Source organism: Oxyura jamaicensis, chromosome 2 (genome assembly GCF_011077185.1).
Source record: "Oxyura jamaicensis isolate SHBP4307 breed ruddy duck chromosome 2, BPBGC_Ojam_1.0, whole genome shotgun sequence".
Lineage (NCBI taxonomy): Eukaryota > Metazoa > Chordata > Aves > Anseriformes > Anatidae > Oxyura > Oxyura jamaicensis.
In genome coordinates this window covers 95,425,269-95,451,484 of record NC_048894.1, presented here as the reverse complement: position 1 = coordinate 95,451,484, position 26,216 = coordinate 95,425,269, and the positions used below count along the sequence as shown (strand labels likewise).

Here is a 26,216-nt window from a genome sequence, read left to right as displayed (position 1 = left end):
TTGGTCCCAAAATAAAAAGGTCCTTTAGCATCCTAGTAGAACAAGCTTTTATAATTGGTTTTATAAGATGTATATATACATTAACCTTATGCATTTTTTATGTAAGAACTACCAGATTTTTACTACTCAGTTAGCAGACACAGAGAAATAGCCAAAAGCTTTAGTCGTGACCGCTTTCCACTTACTAGCTTGCCTTACCAGATGTTAAGAGGTCTCCCTCTACCAGGTGTCTTCCACCCCACACTGGATTACAAATACGGGCGCACACACTGGGACAAAATCAGTTATTTTAAAGCAGAAAGCTCGTAAGGCGCAGTTTCTCCTGGCAGCAGAAGGAAGCCCAGCTTGCCCCGCACTGCGCATTCCGGGTACGATGTATTGGGAACCCAACCACGTCCATTTCCCACCCCCACCTCCCCACAAGCAAAGATTAAAACGGTCACAGAACCCGCGCCGGGAAGCCACCAGACCCTGCACCCCCGGAGGCTAATGCAAAACTCGTACAATTATTTTAATTACCGGCTTTCAGCCCTTCACCCACCCCCCGGCGGCCTTCCCACTCGGGGGCTGCAGCCGCGCGGCCGCCAGGGCCCCTTCCCCGCCGGGACCCTCCGCCCCCGCCGCCCTGCCCCTCGCCGGCCCGGCCCGGCCCTGCGCCCCCCCCAGCCCCACCGCCGGTCCCCGCCTTCCCCCCCCGCGCCGTCACGGCGGCCCCGGCCCCTCACCGAGCACGCGGCAGCGCCAGCCCCCGCCGCGCCGCCCTGCTCCGCGCCGCCCCGCCCGGGAAACGGCCGCCCCACGTGAGCGGGCGGAGAGAGCCGCGCCCCGCCCGCGCCCAGCGCCGCCTGTGGGGCTGGAGGACCGCGGCTGCCGGGGCTCCTCGGCGGGCTGCCCCCACGGGGGGCGAGGGGCTCTTGTGGCGCTCCGGTGCCTGTACCTTTCTGTATCACCCACTAAACATGTCCCTAAGCACCAGGTCCAACCGTTCCTTGAATACCCCCAGGGCGGCGACGCCACCACCTCCCTGGGCAACCCATTCCGATGCCTGACTGCTCTGAGAAGAAATGTCTCCTCATTTCCGACCTAAACCTCCCCTGGCGCAACCATTCCCTCTAGTCCTGTCACTAATGATCTGTAAGAAAAGGCCGACCCCCAGCTCCCCACACCTTCCTTTCAGGCAGTTGTAGAGAGCAATAAGATCTCCTCTCAGCCTCCTCTTCTCCAGACTAAACAACCCCAGTTCCCTCAGCTGATCCTCGCAAGTCTTGTGTTCCAGGCCCTGCACCAGTCTCATAGCCCTTCTCTGGACACTCTCTTTGATTTAACGTGATTAAATGTTAAATCTTAACATGATTAAATCAGGTTCATTTCACATACACGCATAGTGAAGCAGTCTCTTGCGGAACAGGCCCACCTGTTCACCAACAGATGACAGCCTTCTCGTTAGGCAAGATGTTTTTAGCACTTCCTGCAAAAGAAGTATTTGGTACAACTCCACTTAAGCACAGACTCACGCTTCATGAGTATTGCCACAATTGTGTTCTTCTGCTTGTGCCAGATTTTTTTTGGCATCAACGTCCTTGGGGGTGGTCAATGAAAGGTTGGAGCTGGTGCTTAGGGACATGGTTTAGGGGGTGACAGTGGTAGTAGGGTGATGGTTGGACCAGATCATCTAGGTCTTTTCCGACTTTAATGATTCTATGATTTGTAAGATACTCAGAGCTACATTTCCCACTCTGCAGTCTGACAAAATTTCCAGACAGAAAGTGATGCTTTTGCTGGAAACCATTTACATAGCTTTAAAACAACCTGTGATTCTCACTCTACCTTCTTCCCTGACCCATCTTAATGCATTAATTAGGAGAACAATTTGATCAGATCGCTGAAGTAATTGTGTTACACTAGTTTGATTTGAACCTATGTGGATGCTTGCTAGAAGTTCAACAGCACTGAAAGATGTCAGCATGCCACTACACAAGCCATAACATCATTTGAATTACTGGACTCTGAGCTGTCTTGGGTCAAATTCCTTATTTGTAGTAAATACTGGGATCATTTTCATCTTTTCTTTGAGCCCAGCTGTGTTACCCCTTAACTTGTATCTCATATTCTGAAGTTGCACCTTCTCTGCTTACCCCTTCCTGAAGCCAGGGCTTAGTGGAGTACCTTAAAGATGCTGGGTTACAATGTATCTCCTAATTCCTGGAATTTTTTACTTTGAATCTGTTTAGGAAGTGCTTGAGATCCTTTGAATGTGTTCAGTTAGATTTTACTCTATCTGCAGTGACAGAAGGTAAGAGTTAACAGGGTACTTACTAAAAGAGCAGTTCCAATGAAACAGATGAATGGCATTGTACTTCATGAGAACGTTTTTAATTGTATTTCTAAAATGAAGTTACGTAATAACATTTCCTCCAACAAAAATGCAATAATAAAACCCAGGATTTGCATTTACAGAGTAGAAAAACAATTAAAGACTCAAGAATAGTTTCAGTGAAGGTAGTGCAGAGTCAGCATTAGCATTTCAGGTTTCACAAATGGTATCAAACCCTCGGGCACCCTATATGAGCTTTGTACACCGACGCCTAGATCAAATTCACAAGATGGGGCTTGCTGCTTCAAAAGGGATAATAAATTCCTAACTCAGAAAGACATATCACAATCCTAGAAGAAACCGGAAGCAAAACCAGGGCAGTTATGTTTCCGTAACTCTAGAATTATGATCAGAGATCATCACAATGTACACCAGGCAGCTTGTCTTCCATTGCATACTCAAACTTTTTCATTTCCTGTCAATTCACCTGAGTGTCCTTCTCTTTCACACGTTATGCCTTATAAGAGAAGTTCAAGTTCTCCAGTTTTGTTAAAGATAATTTCCCTCAAGCTCTCTGGTGTCTCAGTAAAATATGTTACGCTAAGGTAAAGCTAAAAGAAAAATCAGTTCCTAATTGGTAGAATTTTTCTTGATATCACTTAAGTTTTAAATTCAATGAATTATCCGATAGACAGAAAGTCTGCCTTAGTGGTACTTTAACAATCAGTGTATAATATTAAGTACAGCACAACATTTCTTAAGCATCATTAGTAGAGATAGTGTCTTTAAAAAAATTGGACACAAGTAAAATATTATCCTTAAAAACTGTTTTGGAACAAAAATACCGTTTTCCATTAGCATAAGAACATACTGAGCCATCACAAAACACACGCAAGATACAAGACCAAACAAAACAACTCTTTTGCAGACTCTATATGCACCAGCAAACAAAGTTTTCAGGGGAGAATAACTGCAGAGCTGATTAGACTCTGGTTTTATCTCTGTTTCTGAACAGAACTTCAAGACATTCTAGAAATTCTTCACAATTTCATTAAAACAGTAATTGTTTTCTGTTTTAATTTCTTTAATTGTCATTGAACCGTTTTCACTCCTATGCGGTTAATTCTATCTAATCAACTAACCATATTCCTCCATGGTTAGTTTGTTCATAGAACAAAACTAACCGATTCTGTTGCTTTTTTTGTTACCTTTCTTTTACGGCATCGTGCATTCCACGATACGAAGATGTGAAAGCAGGATGAGGATTCTCAATTCCATCCACATCTCCAAAAAAAGTGTAAGTTAACATTAAAAGGTTCATTTACCATCTGGCCCCATCATGTCTGTATTATACCAGCTTTTGGCTGCAAAGCCGAAGAGCTTTAATTAGAAGCACTGAACGCTACCCAAGACCACACGCAGGAAGAAGACTTTAATTAGGCAATTTAATTTAAAAAAAAAATATTTTTTCCAAGCACATTAATCTGTAACCATCCAAAACATTTTTCTATCATCCTACCAAATTAGTAGTGGTTAACACATAGGACTTATACATATAAATGTATTTATTACGTATATATATATATACGCACACGTATATTAAGTCAAAAAGACTATTGCAGTAGGTGAAAAAAAGTTTACCTTCAAAGCCAGAACTGAAGGATAGTATAAGCAAACTTTCACTTCATTCTCATACTGGTCATATAAGAGAAGACAGAAGATATTTTCACTATCACTTCAGTGTGTCTTTAGCATGGTCTGGTTACGTCTCTTGGGACATATCTCTGAGTTTGCAAAAGCAAGTAAACCTCTGCTGAGTTTGCTAAATTTTCCAATTATCTAGCCTACACAAATTACCTATAGTCCATGCACTTCTCAGCTCAGAACTGGACTGACAGCACTGGCTTTTTATTATTAATCTTTATTTAGAAACAGAGGAGGAGACCAATTCATCATTCTTACATGAAAGGAGGTTTTTGATTTCAATAGCCTTTGAGTAGGGCTCTGCAGCCACAGGCAATAATTTCCAACTATTTGTTGTAGCATGAATTTGAACTGCTGACTTCTGTTATCCCTTCTGTTGTTAACTCTTTGTAAAAGAACCAAAAGAACCAATATGAAGAGATCAGATTGCCAATATACAGAATGCAAAAATATTTAGGAAAACAACAGCTACCTTTTTTAAAAATATGTTTAAGCAGCAAGGGACACATGAACTTTACAACCTTTCTACAAACACAGAAATGTCAGCCATATGGAAAAATAAATAACAGGAATCTCATAACCAATTTTTTAATTAAAACAACACTGTACAGAATTTGGATATAGTAAAATCAGCTTCATTGAGTTCATCTCAAGTAAAAGAACATTGTCAAACTTACAGAAAGTAAATACTGCAATATTAACTCTGCTAACTACCATGTCACTGTGTGCTGCCATTGCTTGGTCTTCTCAGAGTCCCACTTTCAGTCAGGATCCTTACAACATTTGGAATATCAATTCCTTTGTTAAAGGTTTAAAGAAACAAAAACAGAGAATAAGTGGTTTGATGATACATTTTAAAGCACAAGTTATACTGAAACATTTAGATGATGACGTGAATTTGGAGCTTTTCTTATTTCTTAAAAATATTTTAACATTTAAAAAATTGAATGTGTTACTTAATTGCCTGGAAACTACTAACTATATTCCTGTGAACAGCCCTAATGTTTCAGTTTCTTGCCCTTTTAATCTGTTGCTGACCTGCAAAGATCTGTAGCTGATGATTAGGAAAACATTACCAGAAGCACTCCGTTTTAACACTGCACCTTCAGAGCACAAGAATTCAACGTTGCTTTGATAATAAAGTCATGCCCATGACTTTGGAGGAGAGAGGGAGGGGAGAAGTAGAAGAAACACAGGGTCATCTTAAGTGGTAACAACAGCCACTCAGTGACCATAAACAAATGCTAAGGAAAGAGTAGGAATGGGACCTGAAGTGTGCCTTTAGCCCTGTGGGTTATGGGAATATTATGGTCTCCCAACCTCAGATCATCTTTAGATCAGGAAACTTTTCAAGTCTGATACGGCACTTCTAAACCTTTTGCAACTCTAAATTCCTTTATACAAAATGATGGAAGCAGAACTCTATGCTCTATTCCAGACACAAACAAAGCATGAGTTTATGTGAAACTCCTCTCTCTCCTTCAATTCCTTCCTTAATTCTTTGCATTCAGTTTATTTTTCTAACTGATAAATTGGTATTTCCACTAACCTGATGAGGAGCATTTGAACTTCAGTCAACCTACACTTCAACTGCTTTGAATAATGGTGCAATCACAAAATTTTGTCATCCAGATACTCATCCCTTTTTCCAGGCCATTTAAACAGCACAGGCCTTAAGCACAGGCCTACAGAACTTCCTTACGCTGTAAAAAAATAATTGCCTGTTTGCTATCTGTTTATTATCTGACTCCTTTGCCGACCCTTTCCAAACAACTCCAGAAAGTCTGTAAGGAAGGATTTCTTACCATCCCTATGATAAGGAATTCTTAAGATTTCTTATTCATCCCCACCACCAGCACTCTGAGCAGATCATATTTATCCAGGTGTCTACTAGTTTTCACCCTGTTTTTCTAAACAATTCTAATCACCTCTCCAACAAAGAGGACCACCTAGAACCCTGTACTGGCTCTGGACAGGATGGAGTTCACTTCCTCAGCAGCCCAAACAGTGCTGTGGTTTGGAATTGTAGCTAAAAGAGCACTGATAACACAGCAGCGCTTTGGCTATTGCTAAAGTGGGCTTGTGCAGTGTCAAGGTTTTCTCTTTTACCCCTCGCTCTGTACTCCCGCAGTGAATAGGCTGAGGGGGAATGCAGCTGGGACAGCTGACCCCAATTGGCCAAAGGCATATTCCACACCACATAACATCATGCTCAGCAAGCAATAATATTGGGTGGAGATAAGCTGAGGGGGAGTGTTGTTCCCTCTGTCACTTTAATAAATTTTGTCATGTGTCAAAATTTTTCTAATGTCTGCTCTTCCTATTCTTTTCCCTGTTTTTCACCAGTAATCACAGTTGAGATTCTTTTTTTTTTTCTAATAACAATATGCTTGATTTTAGCTTACTGTCTTTTACCATGTAGATGTTAATAGGCTCAAATGAGAAAACAATTTAAAAAAAATATCAGCGTTTATTAACACCTTCATAGGAGTGCAGCCGTTTTGAATTGCCATTCCTAAACTGGCTCCTGAAAAAATTAAAAGGGGAAAAAAACCTCTCCCTAGTATCTCAAACTTCTTAATATTTCACAAAGCTAACAAAATTGTCACACATATTTTCATAAGCGTTTGCATGCGCCTTCATGTATACGTGAATTACCTCTGAAAGCTGGGTTTGCTGCCGCTATTTTGTGTAGAGTAGCAGTAACTTCCACAACGTTCATATTTCTTACACTGTTCAAAAATTCAGCGGTGATGTTGTTCTCATACGCTGCTTCCAAAGTGCCAGCTGAAAAGTTTTGCAGTTCATCTTCCTCAGTTACTGATAAAGACTTCTTAGCTGATCGGCTGCTTGAATAGTCTTAAAGAAAATAAATACTGTTTTTCAGTTGAAGAAGATTCTGAATAGTCTTCATTACTTAGTTATCTAACTAGGGCTTTTCAAACATTAATTTCCAGTTTTGCACAGCATCATTGGTAAGGTTCACACCTGGCTTCGCTAATAATAATTTCATACAACTGAGAGTTAGATATGCTTTTTATTTACAGAAAATCCTGAAGAAACAAGGGCGGCAGGTGGGTGAAAGCTCTTTTCTTTATGGCTTACAAATGGAACTGAAGAGGAACTAAGAGTTAAATGTCTTCCATATTGTAAGCAATTACAATTTTTGTTATTAGTATTGCATTGAGGTTTCCAAATGCTAAGTTCCTTGAAAAAAAATGCCACCACATAAGAAAAAAAAAAAGTATGGAATAGATACACTTAGTACTCCAGGCATTTTCTCTCCAAGCTTAGGACAGCATTTCCCACCACATGGTATGTGAAAACTAGCCATTTAACTATATTAAGAAGGAAATTCTCTCAAAGAAATCCAAGATTCTTTGAAAAAATTCCTCAGAAGTACTGAGGTCAAGTAGTGGCAATATTTAGCTCTTAAACAGAATTTTCCATCCTCCACAACATGATTTTGTTCCCACTAACATTTTGCTTGGACTAGACCTGCACTAAGCCTCTTTTCCACCAAGAACGGAAAAAGATGAGCAAAAAACCTGCCAGTTATACCGTGAAAGACTCCTTAGAAACAATTGATTCTGGACAGAGGAAAGTCAGAGCCAATACTAACTCAATTTCTCCCTAAATCCTACAGTTAAGCATAATGAATGTTTTCGTATAGGCTGTCCTTTATTTTCTAACATCTGTACAGGATGAGGAAAAAAAACAAACAACTATTATTCTGCTTTTAAGCTCTACTTTAAGAAGCAGGAAAAAAAAAAAAAAAAGCTTTTTAGAATTTAATCTTAATCAGTGTTAAGATTAAAACACATTCAAGAGTGCAAAGCTAACATTACCAGTATCAGAATCACTAATATCTGCAGAATTCAGGTCAGATTGCTCTGTGGAATGTTCCAATACTTCTTCTCCATTATGCTCAGTATCTAAGAGATCCTATGAGTTTGAAAAAAAGATGTGTTCAGAACAACACCCTGAAATGACAAACTACTACATTTTAATGACCACAGGAACAGATGAGAGATCAGTATTTCTGCTACCAGATTTGAGAAAAAATCATATTTATTTGAAAATTATACAGCTGGTGATTAACCTTGATGCACACACTGCTCATGGTATCTGTCTACATCTAAAAAGCACTATATTAGGCCTAGTGATACTTATACAACCTAATTCTCTACCTGTCAGATCTAAAACGAAAGCACTTTACACTAAAAGATTTTTAAATTATCTGTAGAAAGATCATAGCTTAGGGTATTCAAGCGTTTTCCCACATCAATATTTTTTATTTTCTTTTTCTGCAACTAATAGGTTAGAAGTTACTTTGGTTAGGACTTGATGGTTTTGTAGCACGTCAACTTCGGCCCTCTTTCCGTATGAATAAAACAACAACAACAAAGTCTTGTATAAAAGAACAGCATGGATAAGGTGAAAGTAAACTTATTAAAGAAGTAAAAAAATGTAGATAATAAAAGAGCATTATAGGCATTAAATTTACCACAGAGAAATACTGCCTTTTGAGGCAGAGAGAAAGTAATAGAGGATAGAGGTCATAAGGGGAGCAAAGATAAACCTTACAGCAAAGTCCTGAACTGAGAAAGGTTTTTGAAGACAAAACAAAGCAACAACAAAACTACTCTTACTTTCCTTGAATCATAGGATGGCTCAGGTTGGAAGATCAAAGATCATCTAGTTCCAACCCCCCTGCCATAGGCAGGGATGCCACCCATTAAATCAGGTTGCTCAGGGCCTCACCTAACCCGGTCTGGTTCCCTCCAGCTCGTTAGGCTGGTACTTACTCTTATTTGGCATTTTCCACTCAGGCTCATCTTTTAAACATCAACAAAAAAAAGTTAAGTAACGGTAGGAGGAGGAGCAGCTGTTGTGGCAAATGAGAATTCTGTTCAATACTGACAATTCTATGAGAAAAATTAGCAGGCAAAAGGGTTTCCAAAGATAAATATGGTAAATGGATTACAACTGGTAAATATGGTAAATGGATTACAAGAAGTTCCTGCAATCCCTGTTGGCAACAGGGGAATGAATAAAAAAAATCATTCCAGGTATGTGGAGTCTGAAGACAGAACATAACGTGAACTGGAGAAACAGGGAATACAAATGGCTACTGCAGCAGGCTCAGAGACATACTCAAAACATTCATGTTTTGACTGACTTATCTTTACATAGACATCACTAATGATGGAAGCAGGGAGGAACTGGGCTTTTAATAGTGGAACAAAACTGTGTAAGAAAATTGATGTCAATGTTTGATTACGCAGTGAATGAAGAGAGCTCAAGACTGGGAAAGGAAAAAGAAAATTATCAAGGAGATCAGAAGAGATAAAACTGTAAGTTAGGATTGAAAAGGGGGTAAAAACAGCAGAAAAACAAACAAGGAAAAGCATGGGAAATAAAGGACAAAATTAATTTTGACTTCTATTAAAAAACAAAACAAAACAAAACACACCTTTGAAGACAAAGCATTAAGACTCCTCAACAGAAACATGGTGAGTTTATCCTATTACAACTGCAAAAATTCTTCAAGCATTTAATGGTCACAACTTTCAATACCGTTGGCATGGCAATTTTAACTATAAATAAACCATCTGTAACAATAAAAGTACGTAATCACAGGAATCTACAGACATGTAGAACAAAAATAAAACAAAATCCACATTACTTTTTTCGATGCAGCCTGCTGACGATACTCCACCAGTGCATCTGTGAGAGTCTGTGTTACTTTTAGGATAAAAGCAGCATCATCCTCATTCAGTATCTCAAAACTTCGCTGGGGAAAAAAAAAATCCACAACATAAAAACCTTGCCTTTGAAAGATACAAATATCATAATGTATAAACAAATCCTGCAGGAACCTTATTGTTTTTTATATCTTTATTCTTCTATCAGATGTGGCTAATGTTACAAAGTAAATAAAGTTCTATTTTTAATACCATAAATTGCAGGGGGAAGGCACAAGGTCACAGAGAGGGAGAAATAGGAGAGGATCCTAACAGAATGATGCTGTGGCTACCTGATAAAATCATTCGAAAAGGAACAGCCCAGGAATGTTCCTGCAAATACATACACAAAAATGTTTTTTCTTAAGTATTTTGATTCTCTTCCCAAGATATCTGCATACAAACAAATGTGTACAATTCCCCTGAGGCAATTAGGTCACGACCTATTTCTCCTTATAATAATTCTCCTCTCCTTCCAAAGAAGCCTAAGGAAAAAGTAGAGTCTCTGAAAACTGAAGCTCTATCAGGGGAGAAAGTTCAGGTGCTAACAGCCCACACAAGGACAGATACACGCGTTGTTCTCTCATCTACACTAATCAAGTTCTGCTGAAAACTCTTATATTGTGCCGAATAGAATTGAAGTACAGGTCTGTCCTAAAAACTCAGTCTTCCAGATTAAAAAGCAAGCATCTTCAAATGCTCCAGACAAAGGAAAAATGTAATCACAAATAACTAGCAATAAATTAATGTGTGACAGCATAATGGGGGGTAGATGGTATTTTAACACTAATAGTACTTGTCTCTTTGGGTTTGCACAAAACTCGTATCTTGTTAAAACGTAAGAAGAAAAGGAAGATTAAACTTGAGTAAAGATGTGTCTGCTATCAGGTAATGAAAGAAATCCATTTTTTTTTAAATGATAAAAGTTGAATGTACAGCTCAGTTAAAAATTATTCATTCAGAATAATCATTGAAAAACTGGAATTATGCTATGAAGAGCAAATCTGGAAAAGATACATGTATAATTAACTTCCACTACATAAGACAACTTTTTTTTCAGAAGAGGAAGAGAAGATCAAAGTAAAAAAAAAAAAAAATCAAAAGAAATGCATAATGCAGTTTGTAAAGATATTACTGTAAATGTTGATACTGAACAATTTTCCAACTTTCCAAAACATTGTCCCAATCGCATTCCCAAGAGTCCTCCCCTGTTTTTAGAGGACAATCAAACTATACAAGAAGATGCCTTGATTCACATTAATTACTAGCAAGATACAATCTTTACAGTTTCCCAGTTAAAAAGCAAAAAAAAAATTACCATGCAGTAACGGACTCACAGTAACTACCAAATAAGATTTTCATTAGTTTTGTCTCTAATGTTTTAATGAAATTACCATTTCCATATGCAAGATTGTGAATGCTGTTAATACACATAACAGCTAGGAACTGCTAGTTTTCCCCTCTGTTTGCATCCCTGCTGTGAAATGTGTGCACAACACATTTTTGATAATTGAACAGAACTCAGCTGTTCTGTCAAACAAAGTGAATAGGTGGGATATTTTTGTGTTTGTTTGTTTCTAAAATATACAACCTGCATGTTATTCCTTAAAAACTGCTTCTTCCCTTTCTTCACAACCAAAATGTTTCAGTAATATTAACTAGTTCCTAATTAGTAATTGATTAGTAATTACTAATAAACTCATTATGAATCAATAATTGATAATTACTTACTGACTATTAAATTTTTTCAGAGATGAAATTGCAAGGAAAGATTCAGCACTTACCAAATAACCCAACAGTTCTTCTTGACTAGTAAATTCCTCAAGATTTGCTGGAGATTCTTGCTGTTTAACATAAACAAGATCTATTATATGCACTATTTATAACCAAAATTAAACAGTAATAAGTACTAAGGTTATTCTAGATTATTGCTCTAATTAAATTGTGTGTACTAGTACAGAAACACATACTTGTGTTTTCACAAGTACATCAGAAGACGTGTTTGTGTTTTTTTTTTTTTTGTTTTGTTTTTTAAGTTTTGCTTAGTAACTTGTAGGTAGTTTATTGTTCATAACATTAGTAATTTGAATAAGCAAAAGCAAACATCATTGCCATATATCGTAGTAATTCTTTCCCCAACTATGTGTGAACTGGAACAACACATTAACAGAAAAATATTCACCTCAAGTTCCTCATTTTCTTCCTGCAATTGTTTATTGGTCTCACACCTTAAGAAACAAAATATACACATTATTTTTTTGTTGTATATAAAACTAATACACACACATAGTATCCAAATGGTTGATCTATCAAAGGTGTGTCAGTCAACAACTCAGTAATTAGTTTAAATTACTGACACACTACAGACTGTATACTTTGAAAGGTCACATATTACCTTGCAGACATCCTAGTGGTTCCAGATATAATCATAAAATATATTTATGATTTTTTTCGTGTAATTAGCTACATAAGTTCTAAAACTCAGAGTTAAGAAAAAAGTTTGATATTCGTAATAAAAAGCTGTAAACATGCATTGCAGAAAGACAATACCCCTAATTACTGTACCACTTTTTATCAGCACTTCACAAATTTGTGTTACAAAAAGTTGGTCAGAAATAGTAGTATTTTATAATGTAGCCACAGAAATACTGAGCATACAAAGCCTCATAATTAACTCAATTAAAAGTAACTTAAAAGGAACAGAAATTCTCAGACTGATGTTGCAGAATTGTTAAGTGGAAGAATCATTTGACTGCTTGCTGTCAAACAAAAATCAGATCTTACTTCTTTTGAGAAACTTTACATTGAATTCACATTTCAGAAGTCTCACAAAAATAAACAGGAAGGAACAAGCTGAAGTGCTATTTTAGTAACTGTAACTTCCAAATTAGTCTCTCAGTGGAACACCTGACTGCTCATAATTACCCAGGATCTATCTGAACAACTAGATTAATGAGAGATGACTGATTTTCCGAAAGATTCTGTTCTTAAAATTTAAAGTATGGGACTGCATAACAAGGATCAGTGTCAGGTAAAACTTTTAGAACTTCGACGTGAATGTCCAAGATTGTATTAGCTTCCTATTTTTGACATTTTACAAACTAATTTACTCTCAAGATAAATAACTAATATATTTATTTGAAAGCTAGACAAATAAATATAAAGATTCCTAAACCTAGACTTGAATCTGCTTTCAATTAGTGTTTTTCCTTAATGATTGGTTGGCCAATCAGTAGTCCTATAAGTCCTGGGAGTAGTCCTATAAAAAGTCATTTCAGGAACAAGAAAATTTCTCCTTTTACGGCTAACAGTAAATAAGAAAAAGGCGCTAGCCCTTCATGTCTGACAGAGAAACAACTGGTTTAAAGTCAGGAAACATTCTAAGAGAATGCCATTAAAGCAAAATCAAAGAACTAGTTGTTGAAACATGAGTCTTAAGACTCATCAATATATGTATATCCCTCATCAGCTGCTTTCCTGTGGTTCCTGGTGTTTCACAAAGATGACTGATGTTGAAGCCATCTCTCCCAAAGGTGGATAATTCAAACTAAACTCGCAGTACTGCTATTAGTAAGGTCTTTTACAAGCAGCAAGCAGCTTAGTTCTATCATTTAAGAACCACATATAATATTTATTATTGTTCCTCCATGAAATCTTTTGTAAAGATGATCCCCAATTGTTGCAGCTATTCAATGATTATCTTTTCCTTCTAAAATTACATACAGTTCATATACTGCCCCAATTGTCTAACATGAACCTGTAATGGGGCTTTTTAATGCACAAGGAAAGATTCTTTTTGAATTTGTGATACATGAGGACTATACCTTAAGGATAACACACCTAAAACATATAAACTAGTTGCAACTACAGCAAAATCTGAAGTGAATTTACATACGCCAGGTTTTCTGTTGCCGACAAAAGCTTACGGAAAAACACGTCTTTTCAGAAGACAAACATTCTACTATTACAGCACACATTTATTCTTCACAGCACACTGCAAATCCCATATCGGAAGACACCACCTACAACAGTTTCCTTTGAGTATATTTAAAGGGTTTTAGGGGAGGTGAATTTTTTTGTTTTACTTTTCAGAACCGTTGCCTTTGCTGTCTTCCTCAGTCTTGTTGTCTTTGCTGCTTTCAATAGGCTTATTAGTTTCAGCCTTCTCATCTGGTTTTGCCTGTTCTTGCTGACTTTTTTCCGGCTCCTCTTGAACATTCTTTTCTTCAAAAATGGTAAAAACAGTATTATTAGCAATACTGTTTCTAGTATACTAATTTAAAAGTATTATTTGCTCACTTATTTTAAATACAGTATTAATAAAACCTGAAGGTGAAAGTAAGGTATCTTGAAGATGTAAAAATTAAATAAAAACAGAACCGAAAAATCAAAGGCTTGGTTCAGCTATGAAGCATGTCTACATTTCTGGTAAGAACTATTCTGAATGAGAATAATTATAATTCATTTAGACAGTAGCCCAATTTCCCCTTTGACATTAGTTTACAACCAAGCAGTAACTTCTGATGCTTTTTCAGTTACAAAGCATTCACTAATTTTTACACTATAGTCTGGTTTTATTTTCAATAAAACAAACATTAGTCAAATATTTTAGATGTTCAGAAGAAATACAAGCAATTTATTTCCTTTTGATTCTCCTTGTGCCCTAAACAAACAGACTGGCATACAGCTCTTCCCTATTTTTGTTCCTGACAAAGAAGAATGCCTAATGTGTCCAAAAGAAGCCTGGGGCTCTTCCCCTGGAAATATTTATAGTAAAAACTTCTTCTTATGATTTGTGTTTCTGTTCTGAAGTATCCAGCTATAGCAACTTTAAGCAAACCTGGAGAGTTTTCTTTACAAACACTAGAATTATTCTTTCTGTCTGCCACAGATCCCAAACGTGTCCATGCACCGTACATGCTGCTTCTATAGCAGAACATAGCTATAGAAATTATACAAAAAGTACATATAAAGAAAATAATTCATGCTTGTTAAGAGTTAAATATATATGTATAGCTTTATTCTCTAACCTTGCATAGGGTCTGGCATTTTTCCATCCTTATTTTTACCATCTGTTTCTTTTTCATTACTAAGCAACATATCCACATGCTGAACTTTAGCTTTTGAAGGGCTGTCATCTGCATTAGGATCTAAACAAACACATTCACGATGTAGCAAAATGGACATTATCTTGATAAAGGTTAAAAAGAAATTAGTTATAGTGGTTCTAAAAGTGCACTTGAATTTTAATTAGCTGTTTCTGTGCACAAATAGAAACAGTTATAAACATTAGGAACGATTTTAGAACCATTATTCTGTGATAACGTATTAAATATGAAATATAGTTTTAAATATTTTATACCCTGCTTACAATTACATACATAAATTTCTTCCTTAATATAATTAAATATTACAAATTATAGTAACATGCTACACGGTCATGTACAAAATTAGACACATTAAACAAAGGGATTTTGAACAGGATTCAACTTATTTTAAAACTCCTTCTTAGATTCCAAATGGTTCTTTCCTTTTCAGAGTATGACACTGCTAATTGAGATCATTATACAAATACTCTTCTCATTACTTCTACTGAGCTATTTTAAAACACAGTTGAGACAATAATATGCAATAAAATTATGTACATTAGTTTTAACTGAAGTCTTTATTTTCACGCACATCTGAGAATGAGAGTTCCATGGCAGTTCTTATCCATTTTCTAGAATAGCATGCAGCTGGACTGTCTGTCCATCCAGATGGTATTGTACAGGAAGTTTTGGAAGATTGATTAAACTGAGTGGAGAAGTCTCACAGATAGCATGTTCCTACAGCTTTGTGAGTATCAATGGCTGGTAAAACTGGAAAAGTTTTCCTCCACAGAAAAGAGCTGTAGCTGTGCTTTAAGAATTCCATCTGGCTTTCTGGACTGCAACTTAAATGCACACACTGAGGTCCAGCCTGCTCATTCTGCCCAGTTCACCAAAATGCCTGTGAGCAGCTGGCACTGCAGAGAGTGCAGCTGTTACCAGGTAAAGAGGTAAATGACTCTGCAAAGTGAGGAAGGCTTTGCGGATGAGGGGGAGAATGGAGAGAACGAAGAGCCACAAAAAAAGTATCTCTAGCTGCCCCTGAAAGAACTTGCTCATCCATCAAATTTTCAGTATACATGGACCTTGCAAAACGCAGCTCAGAACACATGCACACACATTTTTTTTGACCAAGTTTTTCAACCTGCCCTGAAAGAAAGCTTAGATCAAAGCAGGTTTACTCAAGTTAGAAATATACAATTTACAGCCCACTGAGCGCACTTACATTCTTGCCATCTCTTCCTCATCATCGGGGCATCCGTAACAACCTGTAAATAAAACCCATTTCTGTTAGCTAACTGGTGGATACAATTTTAACTTAGGTATTTCATTAAGTATTTATGTTTTAAAGATATAACTAGTAGTGATACACACAAGAGCAAACCACTGAACAGACATTCAAAAGTAACTTGAACAGTTATTTACTGTAATTAAACCTGTTTTAAGAGCTTAAAAAAATAAAATAGCTGGTTTCAGAAAAAAAAAATCAATAAAGTTAATTTATAACAGTTTATATACCCTCCACTTAAACATTCCTTAAATCAAGAACGAATTTGTTATGGATATAGTGAAACTGTTCATGGAAAAACAAAACAGCCTGCAAAATATAAATGGAATTATTTCTATATCCACGAAGAAAAATCTGAAACATACATATATGTATGTATGATTTCCGTCAACATGATGTGATTAATATTATTCCACTATGTTTATTTGCTTGCAAATAATAATAGTCCGCATGCAAACGGATTTCAGATTTAAGCACACAATTTTGCTGAAACCCTTGCATAATTTAGCAGGATTTGGGGCTTGTACAGAAAGAACACTTACTAGCATTAGATCTTGCCAAGAAACACTGCTTAACAAGGAGGCTGTTTTCACATTGAAACTGATGGAGAGCACAAATTTCAGGTATACCAAAAAGAACACTAAGCACCTCAGTTAAGTTGTCATGAATCAAAGTGGTGAGTTACACCAGAAGAAGAAACTCTTCCAGTATCCTGGTCAGATAAAGATGGGAAACATTTCTAAACACTACCGCAGCATAAAAAACTGAAAGCAATATGAAGATATCTTCAGAAGAACATGCTTCTAACAGTGCAGCCCCTCAACAGTTTCAGCTCATGAATCCATGCTATTGCTGAGAACCCCACATCCACCTGCAAATTGGTACACTTTCCTGTGTATATCACAGATTTTTTTTCATCTGTTTCTTTAGCGAACTGCCACAGGATGCTAGCAGAGCAGAAACTCTAACCTAGAAAAGTATAAAGGCAGTTTGCTAGCAACAATTAAAATTGTTTTATATACATACACACACACACAATTGGGAATTGATTAAATATTAATACAGATATTTTGTGTATTTATTATTCCTAGAGTTGTATTTCTATAGAGTCAGATAGCATGAATATTATTTCAAACGAGAGAAATACTTAAATACTTATGATGGGAATGACCAATGGGAAATTGCATCTAGAGTAATCTGGGAAGAAGTATTAGAAAGACAAAAGCACTTGTCAAGGTTAAAAAAAAGACTTTCATACCATCCCAAGCTTATCTGCCCACCGAAATTGTTTTCAGTTTACTTGTACATGTATAACTTTTGGCATTCTTAAGAAACATACCTTTATTTGTTTTCTTCCTTCTTTCTTCTCAATTGTTAATGCAACTTGTCTAACTTTTCTGTTGAGCTCAGAGCCTTTACCCTTAACTTCATCGGATTCTGCTATCTCAGGATAATGTTGTTTCTAAAAAATAAAAATAAAAAAATAAGGAGATACAAATCATGAAGGGATGCTTTATCTTACGCAATTCTTTCAAGATCTAGCACAGCTAGAAAGAGAATCATGGGAGAAAAATCAACCTGTATAAGTACAAAAAAAGAATTTACTAAAATGTGTATAGAATCGCAAACTAATTGAGGGGACTGAAGCTGAATCTTCAGCTGACTCTGCTCAAAGCAGGCTTGACACAACTCTGGACTGGCTGCACAGGGCTTTTTCCACTTTGGTCTTGAAAACCATGGTAAACAGATTCTACAATCTTTCTGGGCTACCTCCTCCAATGCCTGACTGTCCTCACAGTAAAAACTTCTTTCTTACGTGAAATAGGAAATTCCCCTGCTTGAATAAAGTTTACAGCCATGCACCTCCATAAAGGGCCTGATTCTGACTTCTTAATAACATCCCCTGAGGTACTGAAGGGCTGCTACTAGATCCCCCTGCAGCTTTTTCTTCTCCAGCGTGAGCAAGACCAATTACCTTAGCCTCTCCTTACAGGGCAAGTGCTTCAGCCCCCTCACCATCTTGGCAGCTCTCCACTGAACTTGCTCAATCCCACCAATACCTTTATGGCTTGCAGGAGCACAACACTGTAAACAGTATTCTAGATACAGCCTAAAAAATACTTCTAGATATGGTCTAAGAAATAGTCTCCTGCCTAGGGTTAATCCATCCCAGGTGCATGACTTAGAAGTGATACTTCTTGAATTACTATTACATTTAAAGTATTTAAGAATGTAACATAGATCGGGTAAACAAGAAATAAAAGCGTTAAGAACACGAAAACCACCAATGCAAGTCTCACCGAGAATATCCAGCTGAATTAACAAACAGAAACAGTATGATCTTTAAGAAGGACATTGTTGCAGAACCGAAACAATACACCCCTTAACAAAATTAGCTCCTAAACCATCTGAAAGATGGAACAATTTCTTCATTGATTCAGTTCTTTACAATATTTTTTTAAAAAACGGTTAAAAGCTGACTTCTAGTCAATTACAGCTGTGCATTTCCTTTTTGGCACTGTTGGTCAACCAAAATAAAATACACTAACAACTCAGGTGTCAGCAACGCACCAGCACACGTTATCGATGAGGTGAATTTTAAATCCATTTATTAGACCATCAACGTGTATGATTGCAGTACAAATACACATATTTTCACAAAACCTTATGCAAAAGCTTAAAAACACCAGATTTTTTATTAAAATCTGACTAACAAATTCTCTACTTAGACCTTTATACCAATAATAAATAAAACACACACACCCCTTTACTGTAGAAACTTACCAAGTATGCCAGTCTATGCTTGGAGCCACAAACATGCATGAACATGTTACTCAGTCCTGTTTTACAGTGGCACAGTTGACACTCATAGAGAAAAGGGAAATTGTCTTTTGATCGGTATTCAATTATATAATTAAGTCCTGCATTGATTAAAAGAAAAAGTTAGGAAATTTGATGTTTGCTGAAACAATGTGTTCTACTTCTTTCTTAGCTCCACAATATAATCAGTGCTAGCTACAAAGGAGATATTAAAGGAAACTATCATTACTGCATGTGAAACATGTGGATTAAGATTTTTGCAACTATGAGTTATTTTATCTTTTGGTTGTCTAAACTTCTTCAACATCAAACATATAAAACCAGATTTCTTTGAGATGCCTTATTTTTACCACAGAACTTGACAAGATGGGGAAAAAAATCACTTAAAAATTAATAGCAACAGTTCTTTCATTAGTATTTGCACATTTTAATACATGCCCCTGTAGTTATTCTTATCATCCACTACACTCTCCCTTCCCTCCACAGGACTGGCAGCTACAATTGGACAAAAATAGTAACTCTCATTTAAGTCCAAGTTTCTTTCTATCATATCACCTTAGAACTGTCTACAGACCATGCTCTCAGAAGTATTCTAGGCTAAGTCCAACAATTTTGTCATTAAGATCAGTCCCTTTCATGCCATACTACTAGGTACTCAATGTGAAGTTAGTAAAATCAGATAAAGCGCATTAAAAGCTTACATTTTTAAAACTAACTCAATAGTCTTTAAAGATAAACAGCACACAAGAAGCAATTACAGTATTAAAAACCCTCACCGAGTGCAGGTTCTGAATCTTTACATGTGTTAAGTTGCTCTTCCAAAGTCTGTCCATGAAATCTCTCTGGCTCAGTTTGCACTGTAAGATAAGATCAATTTCATGTAATCTCACATCATCCATCGATCAGTCTTCATGGTCTCAAAAAATCTCCAGAATGAAATGAAGTCCTGACTCTAACCTCTGGCCTAGAGAAAACATGCTACTTAATTCACGTGTAAGTGAATCCCTGCTCATAAAGAGCCCCACAGCCCAAATCAAGTCAGAAACATTATCCCCAAAATTGTATTTTGACTTGTTTTGTAACATCTTGTCTGCAAATATTATTCTACACATTATGAAAAATATTTACTGTAAATGGGAAATACAGTGAATAGAATTGAACTCCAAACAACCTTCTAAGATCTAGACATCTGTACCTCAAAACATTTCATTTCTCTCTATGCTTTCTTTTTTTTTTTTTTTTTTTTGGCATTAAACATTCTTACCATAATCAGGAAGTTTTTCAGGTGTTTTCACTTGTTCCCCTGTGCCACCCGCAGTTTTAACTAGAACAAACACACATATAAAATAAAAAGAATTAATTACTGTACCAAATTTTCACTTTTTTTTTTTCTTTTAAGAAAACTCTGAGCTTCTGTTGACAAACATGTCAACATTTATAAATAGACAAGCGTTTATAACAAACACAATGAACTTATTTCATGTCAGCCAATTCAATGAAGCAGGCAGAGGCAAACCAATGCAGCCTCTAGTTACCTCACAACATGGGTTTTAACACACAGCACAAAATTAAATACTTAAATAGTGGCTTAAATTGTAAGCAATTTTGACTGTAATTTAATTTATATAAAAACAACCTGCAACAAGGAGAAAGCCTGACTGATTCTCTACGATGCACATACCTTTTATTCTATAATTAACAAAGCTTTATTTCATAAACTTCAGGGCTACTTTAATCCAATACATCACAGCAATTTAATTTAAATCCAGTGAACTTGAGATGCTTAAAGCTCCTGCCTGCCAGGACACTTGATTCAGTCCAATCACCTTCCTGTCCTTTTTAAAAGCTCTACAGCTATCCCCTTTCCAGTCAAGTATTTTTTTCTATTGGCATTTGGCATGGGATAGGGCTGGGGCTGCAGAACATTAAGAAAGGTAAGACAGAGCTAATAACCACATAATGTGAGCTGTCATCGAAGAACTGGGAGAGGGAGAGATATCTATACAAGATGAGACTGGGGCGGGGGGGGGGGGGGGAGAGGGGAGTGGAATGCCAATGCATGCAAAGGAAACAAGTTGTCGTGAAGAGAAAACTACAAAGACTAAGAATATAAATCATATTCTGGTCAATAGAACTCATCTACTTTTTTAGTGTCCAGTCAATCCAGGAAAAGGGAACAGGCAGAAACAAGACATGTTGACCATGTACCAATTCACCTCTGAACATTTCAGGGCATCCATGCTGTTAAATATCTAATTGCTTAGATTTGCTTTACAGACTATACAAAATATCCCAGACTGGGTAGGTGCAATGACTATGCATACTTGGGCCGCAACTTCCAAACTAAATCCCAGGAGATTGTGCAAACCTGTAAATACATTTTGGTACATCATAAAACACAAGTAGGAAAAGTGATGGTTAGACCTTCATTTCTAGTGGAACTAGACTAGTTCATAAAAATGAGAAGTTTTAAAGATAAATTAAACCTATTAGAAGTACTTTGCTTCAGCTAAACATAAAGGTATTTTTAATGAGATCTTTAAAAAGCAAATATAAAGCGTGTACAGAGCACATACATTTAGGAAGTATATATTTTTAAAAAAATTTAATTTAAATCTTGAATGTCTTTGAGGTTTCTCAAATTTTTAAATGTAGGCAATGATTAGCATTGTAGCTAGTGCATTTTAATAAACTTTGCTCACATTGATTTTTCCCTGTAGGATTACACAGTTACATCACTAAAGAACACATGTCAAGTCTTAAAGCACAAATCTTGAGAAAGGCTTTTTCTTGTTTCATAAACACCTAAATTGGGACAGGGAGAAAGGTGTACCTATAATATAGAATAGGAACTAAAAAAATCTTGCACTTACCAATACCATGAGCTTTCAGTGCTTCTTCAACCTAAATTACCAAATTATCAGCAATCAAGGAAGAAAAACAGTCACTTAAGATTCAAAAGATAGCAACGCAAAAGTTTCTTAGTGTTAATCTAACTTATTTTATAAACTTACACCTTAGATTACCTCAATAAAATTACATTGTACTTAAAAATATACATATTTTCACCAGATATTCTATCATTTAAATAATTCCATTCTGCATTTATTGCCAGTCCTATATTCTGATGTATTCTGTCTCTACTAATTCAGAACACAAGACACAAAGTTTTTATCCATCTTTTCTGATGGTACCAATGTACAAAAATAATTGCACTTTACTGCAGTAAACAAAATAGCAAAGCAACAAAACAAGTTAAATATCTGAAATTGCACATTCTAAAAAAGATATTTCAACCCCCCATTCTATTGCTAAATAAACCTATAAAATCTGACAAAAAGTGCACTTAAAAACTGATCTTACCGTCTTATGCTTGAATCCAAGGAAGTGAGTCTGCAAGTTTAATGCAGAAGCACACCAGATTTTGCAAATCTAGGTTAAAGAGAAGAAGTGTTTCTAGCATTGCACATAAACCAACAGAAAAATAATACAACTGATATCAAAACAAATCACAACTGCTATCAAAATGTCCGTGTAGGCAAGTTCTATAAAAGTACAATTTCTCTAAGACAAACTTAGCCTTACTAGACTTTAACTAGAACTTTTCTCCACAAGGTTTTACAACCACCAAATAGCCACTCAGTTAAAAAGAATCTCCACATCGCATAAAAGTTTCAGATGTCGCCAGAATCCTGCTGCTATCTCATGGCATATTTTTGCGTGGATAAGCCAAGACAGATCCAAGATGTTCCTCACACCCTATCAACCAAGTCTGAACCAGAGGCAGTGCATACCCGTCACAAGCCTATACATGTGTCCAAAGCCAGTTCTGCCCAGCGCAGCACCCAAACTAACAGGCTTGTGCTCTGATCTATTTGGGGCCTGTCTCACTCACATGCATAAAGAATTGTTTCAGTCACAGCTGGTTTATTTCCAAATATTTCCAACTCATGTAAAAAACATCTTTAAAAGCAACAGCAATAAACCTGAGAAACAGATACACTAGGATTTTATTTTTTTTAAGGCGGAACTGCAATTTAATCTTCCACTTCTAAAGAATGCCTTTATTTAGAAACATAATATTATTTCAATTACATTAAAATTTCTGATTATTTAATAAAATTATTGGCTTGGCTGTCTTGACACAACAAACATGCAAAAGACAGCAAAATAAGTTTGATGCCAGTGCTATGTAAAAAGAGTGGAAAAAGTAAAAAAAAAAAAAAAAAAGTTAAAATGATAACAACAACAAGAACAAAATAAAATGAGTTGGTAGGAATCTTCATACCCACCCAGCAAATCCACCTGAAGGACCCTAAGAACAAAAGGTGTCTTAATGTATCTTCCTATCTTCTCCACCAGAGCAGCAGCAAATATAAGCCTCAAAACTAGAAGATGAGCTCAAGATTCTTAAATTCTTTCTGAAGATTTCAATACAGCTGCTGCATCTACACCTCTACCTTCCTAACACCTGGGTCCCCATATTCCTACTTGCATTCCTTCTCCCTGAATCTTTTTGAAAGGGTAATTCTGCCTTCTTGATGTCCACTGAGTGTGCAAAAAATGATCCGAGACTAAAGCAAAATTGACTGATTTATGCATAAACAAGGTAGAAAACAGCATCCCAAGCATTTATCTTTAGAAGTGAGAACAATCACTTCTTATATTTGCTGAAAAAAATTAAATATGCATAACTAGAGTATGGTCAAGGTGCAAAAGTCCTGTCCTGTTCAAAAATGTTTACATGCAAAGTGTTTCATCCTCCTACCACACCCTAACCACACATTTCTCTGGCAGATATTCTTCTGTCATGCCTCTGACTACAAACTAAAATCCCACAAGACATCCCATGCCCTTCCAGTATAGGATCAACATCCAAGAGTCTCATCTACCCCACTAAAGTCCTAGAGTTCTCAGTCTCTCACACCTGGTTTCCAGTGCCCGGGCACTCCTGTTCACTACAGTCAACATCCCAAAGATGCAGAACCTGCCAAGATGCAGCAACTCTCCCCATGCCCTGGGTACACTAAGAACTTAAAATTATCACAGCACTGCAGTCTACCTACCACAGCCCTAAACACCAGGCCCACAGCTGGCCTGGCCAGAGATTTATGGGCAGGTGAACCTACGAGGTACTGAAATCCTGTGCAGGACAGTGGAGTAATATAGTTGAAGGCAGTGGGAAGTTCCTCCCAGGAGGAGAATGGGCTCTCAGGGCGGTGGATCGGTGCTTAAAAGAAAACCATATAAAAGCAGAGGCTCTAGGATACAAGATACCACCACTGCTCTTCTCTCTCATGTCATGTTCGTATACTGAAGAGCTGCTGAAGCCAGAAATAGAGTGTGGAGTCCAGCAGTAGCCAGACAGCTGAACACAGAGTCCAAACCCAAATGACCGCTCTAATACACATCCTGTATGCTAATCTCTGTGTTTTGGTAGCACAATGTATCAGCATTCTGTAAAATGAGAAATCTCCAAGAAAAAAACAAACAAGCAAACAAACAAAAACCATAACCGTGGAAACACACAAACTTTTTTTCATTCTTGTTTTCTATCCAATTAGAAATAAAGAAAATGTTTTGTTTCTTTTCATTTGAGCCTCTAATGGACGTCAAAAAAGAAGTTTTATTACACAACATAAACTTAAGGATTCATGCCCCTGGTCAGACAAAGATACTTGGCAGGTGTATTGGCAAGCTTGTTTTAAGCAGACCACTGCCCTGGGTAAATTAAGGGAAAGAAATAACGTTTTGTAGAATAACCTTAACATTTTTATGTATAAAGATCTATTTTTGGAAGGGAACGCCCATCGCGGCTTCTTGAACATTAGCAAATTATCAACAAGATGTAATGGCAAAACTTCACAGTTATTTTCACAATTGGTAAACTTCAGAACCCTAACTAACTGAATTGCAGATATTTTCTGTTGAGGTTTCAGAGAAATTATAGAGCAATTACTAAATGTGTACGTTTATAAGGATCTCATAGAATTTACAATAGGGAAAGTACATTAAAAAAAGAACAGAGAACAAATAGGGAAGAATATTGTGCAATAAAGGTTACTAAGCAAAGCTGATCTGAGTTAAAAATGGAAATATGTTCAGACTGAGCAGAAGACGGGTAAACCATCAACCCAACACTGTCACAAGACAACTTGAAGATAGCTACTGTTTTCTCTGGTGTTCAGCAAGAGGTGGAACCCGTACAATAACTGAAACTGCCCACGTTTGATTTGAATTCAACACGACAATGCGTTCACATCAGAATGTCATTACTTCCCTTCAGCTTCCTCGGTATAATGCTCTGAATCAAGAAGCTGAATGAAGCCAGATAACAGGGAACCAGACACATCAGCACTGTAGTAGCAAAACTGAAAGACGAAGGCTAAGAGGGGAGGAAGAGCTGCAAAAGACCTTCTCCTCATAGATTAATTCACTATATAAACAAAAAGGACTACTGGGGATCGGCTTGAGGAAGCCCAAAGCTGGCAGCAGGTAAAATGCAGGTAAGAAGGAGGCCGTAACGCGAGGCTGCTTTCAGAACCACGTTAACTGTAAACAACTGCTGCCCTACACAAATTCTCTCTGCAGTGAACATTATTCTGTACTAATAGCTGGAATAACTTCTTTTTGACAAGGTGAAGGAGGAGGGGAAAGAAGTATCAGGCCAAAAACACGTTCAGAGATTCCCCACAAGAAAAAAAAAAACACCGGTTCAGCTCAAGATAAGAGTTCAAACTCGGTTCAATTCGATTTCGCGTTAGTTACAGTTTCCAGCAAGGAATACTCACGTTGCAGTAGAAGGGGTTAACCTGCTTCTTTATCTCAGCTTCGGGGTCCATGGCTGAGCTTCAGATGATACGGCAACTTTAGGGAAAGTACCAAAATAACAAAATAAAAGATTTTTATTTTAGATTCAGGAAATCGCCCAAATCCCCGGGGCACGGCAGGAAACCACTCGAGCTTCCCTCGGGCAGCACAACACCGCCGGGAGCCCTCGCCCAGCCCCGGCAGCCAGCCAAAGGCAGCCGCCGCCGACCTTCCCCTTGGCCCCGGGGCTGCGCTGCCCTCAGGGCCGCCACATGGCGGCCGCGCCGCCCCACCGGGGGACACCGGGGAAGGCGGCGGCGGCGGCGGCAGGGCCCTGGCGGCACGGAGAGCCCCCGGGCTGCCGCTGGGAGCGCTGTGGGAGGCAGAGCCCGAGCCGGTGCCGTGGGGAGACGAGGGAGGGACGGAGGGAGGAGGGACGGACGGAG

At 37.5% G+C, this 26,216-nt stretch overlaps 2 protein-coding genes across 6 annotated transcripts in view; both read right to left on the bottom strand.

The window, feature by feature from the left end:
- The window catches only part of TEX10 (testis expressed 10), a 55,352-nt gene extending 54,558 nt beyond the window's left edge, over positions 1 to 794 (bottom strand). Inside the window, exon 1 of one of the 2 annotated variants that reach the window (XM_035319876.1) lies at positions 726 to 794. The gene's annotated coding sequence lies outside the window, so the exon portion shown is untranslated. The remainder of the gene's footprint in view (positions 1 to 725) is intronic. The other variant, XM_035319874.1, reaches the window with a different exon arrangement.
- Positions 795 to 2,356: 1,562 nt separating this feature from the next.
- LOC118163320 lies at positions 2,357 to 26,199 on the bottom strand. 4 transcript variants are annotated; one of them, XR_004748982.1, is made up of 17 exons: positions 25,752 to 26,199; positions 22,324 to 22,392; positions 21,834 to 21,864; positions 20,225 to 20,284; positions 19,737 to 19,817; positions 18,925 to 19,061; positions 17,480 to 17,602; positions 16,078 to 16,120; positions 14,796 to 14,915; positions 13,851 to 13,989; positions 11,948 to 11,993; positions 11,550 to 11,609; positions 9,708 to 9,815; positions 7,867 to 7,963; positions 6,677 to 6,877; positions 5,568 to 5,721; positions 2,357 to 4,816 (listed from the first exon to the last, which is right to left on the bottom strand). XR_004748982.1 is itself a non-coding variant. In XM_035319878.1 (17 exons), exons 1-16 carry the CDS (start codon positions 25,800 to 25,802, stop codon positions 4,737 to 4,739), a joined length of 1,446 nt encoding a protein of 481 aa, XP_035175769.1. In that variant the 5' UTR covers positions 25,803 to 26,199; the 3' UTR covers positions 2,357 to 4,490; positions 4,696 to 4,736. The 4 variants fall into 4 exon arrangements, 3 of the variants coding, with proteins under 3 accessions (XP_035175769.1, XP_035175768.1, XP_035175770.1); XM_035319878.1 differs by lacking the exon at positions 5,568 to 5,721 and having other exon boundaries at positions 2,357 to 4,490; positions 4,696 to 4,816; XM_035319877.1 differs by lacking the exon at positions 5,568 to 5,721 and having other exon boundaries at positions 25,752 to 25,828; positions 25,928 to 26,199.
- Positions 26,200 to 26,216: the final 17 nt, after the last annotated feature.

Bases quoted from the DNA above. Each gene is read 5' to 3' on its own strand.
- LOC118163320 (XM_035319878.1), bottom strand. From the start codon at position 25,802: ATGGACCCCGAAGCTGAGATAAAGAAGCAGGTTAACCCCTTCTACTGC. The intron at 20,285-21,833 runs GTAAGTGCAAGA...TGTTTGTTCTAG, and splicing joins ACTGAAAGCTCATGGTATTG to TTAAAACTGCGGGTGGCACA. The intron at 6,878-7,866 runs GTAATGTTAGCT...ATTTTCTTTAAG, and splicing joins TATTAGTGATTCTGATACTG to ACTATTCAAGCAGCCGATCA.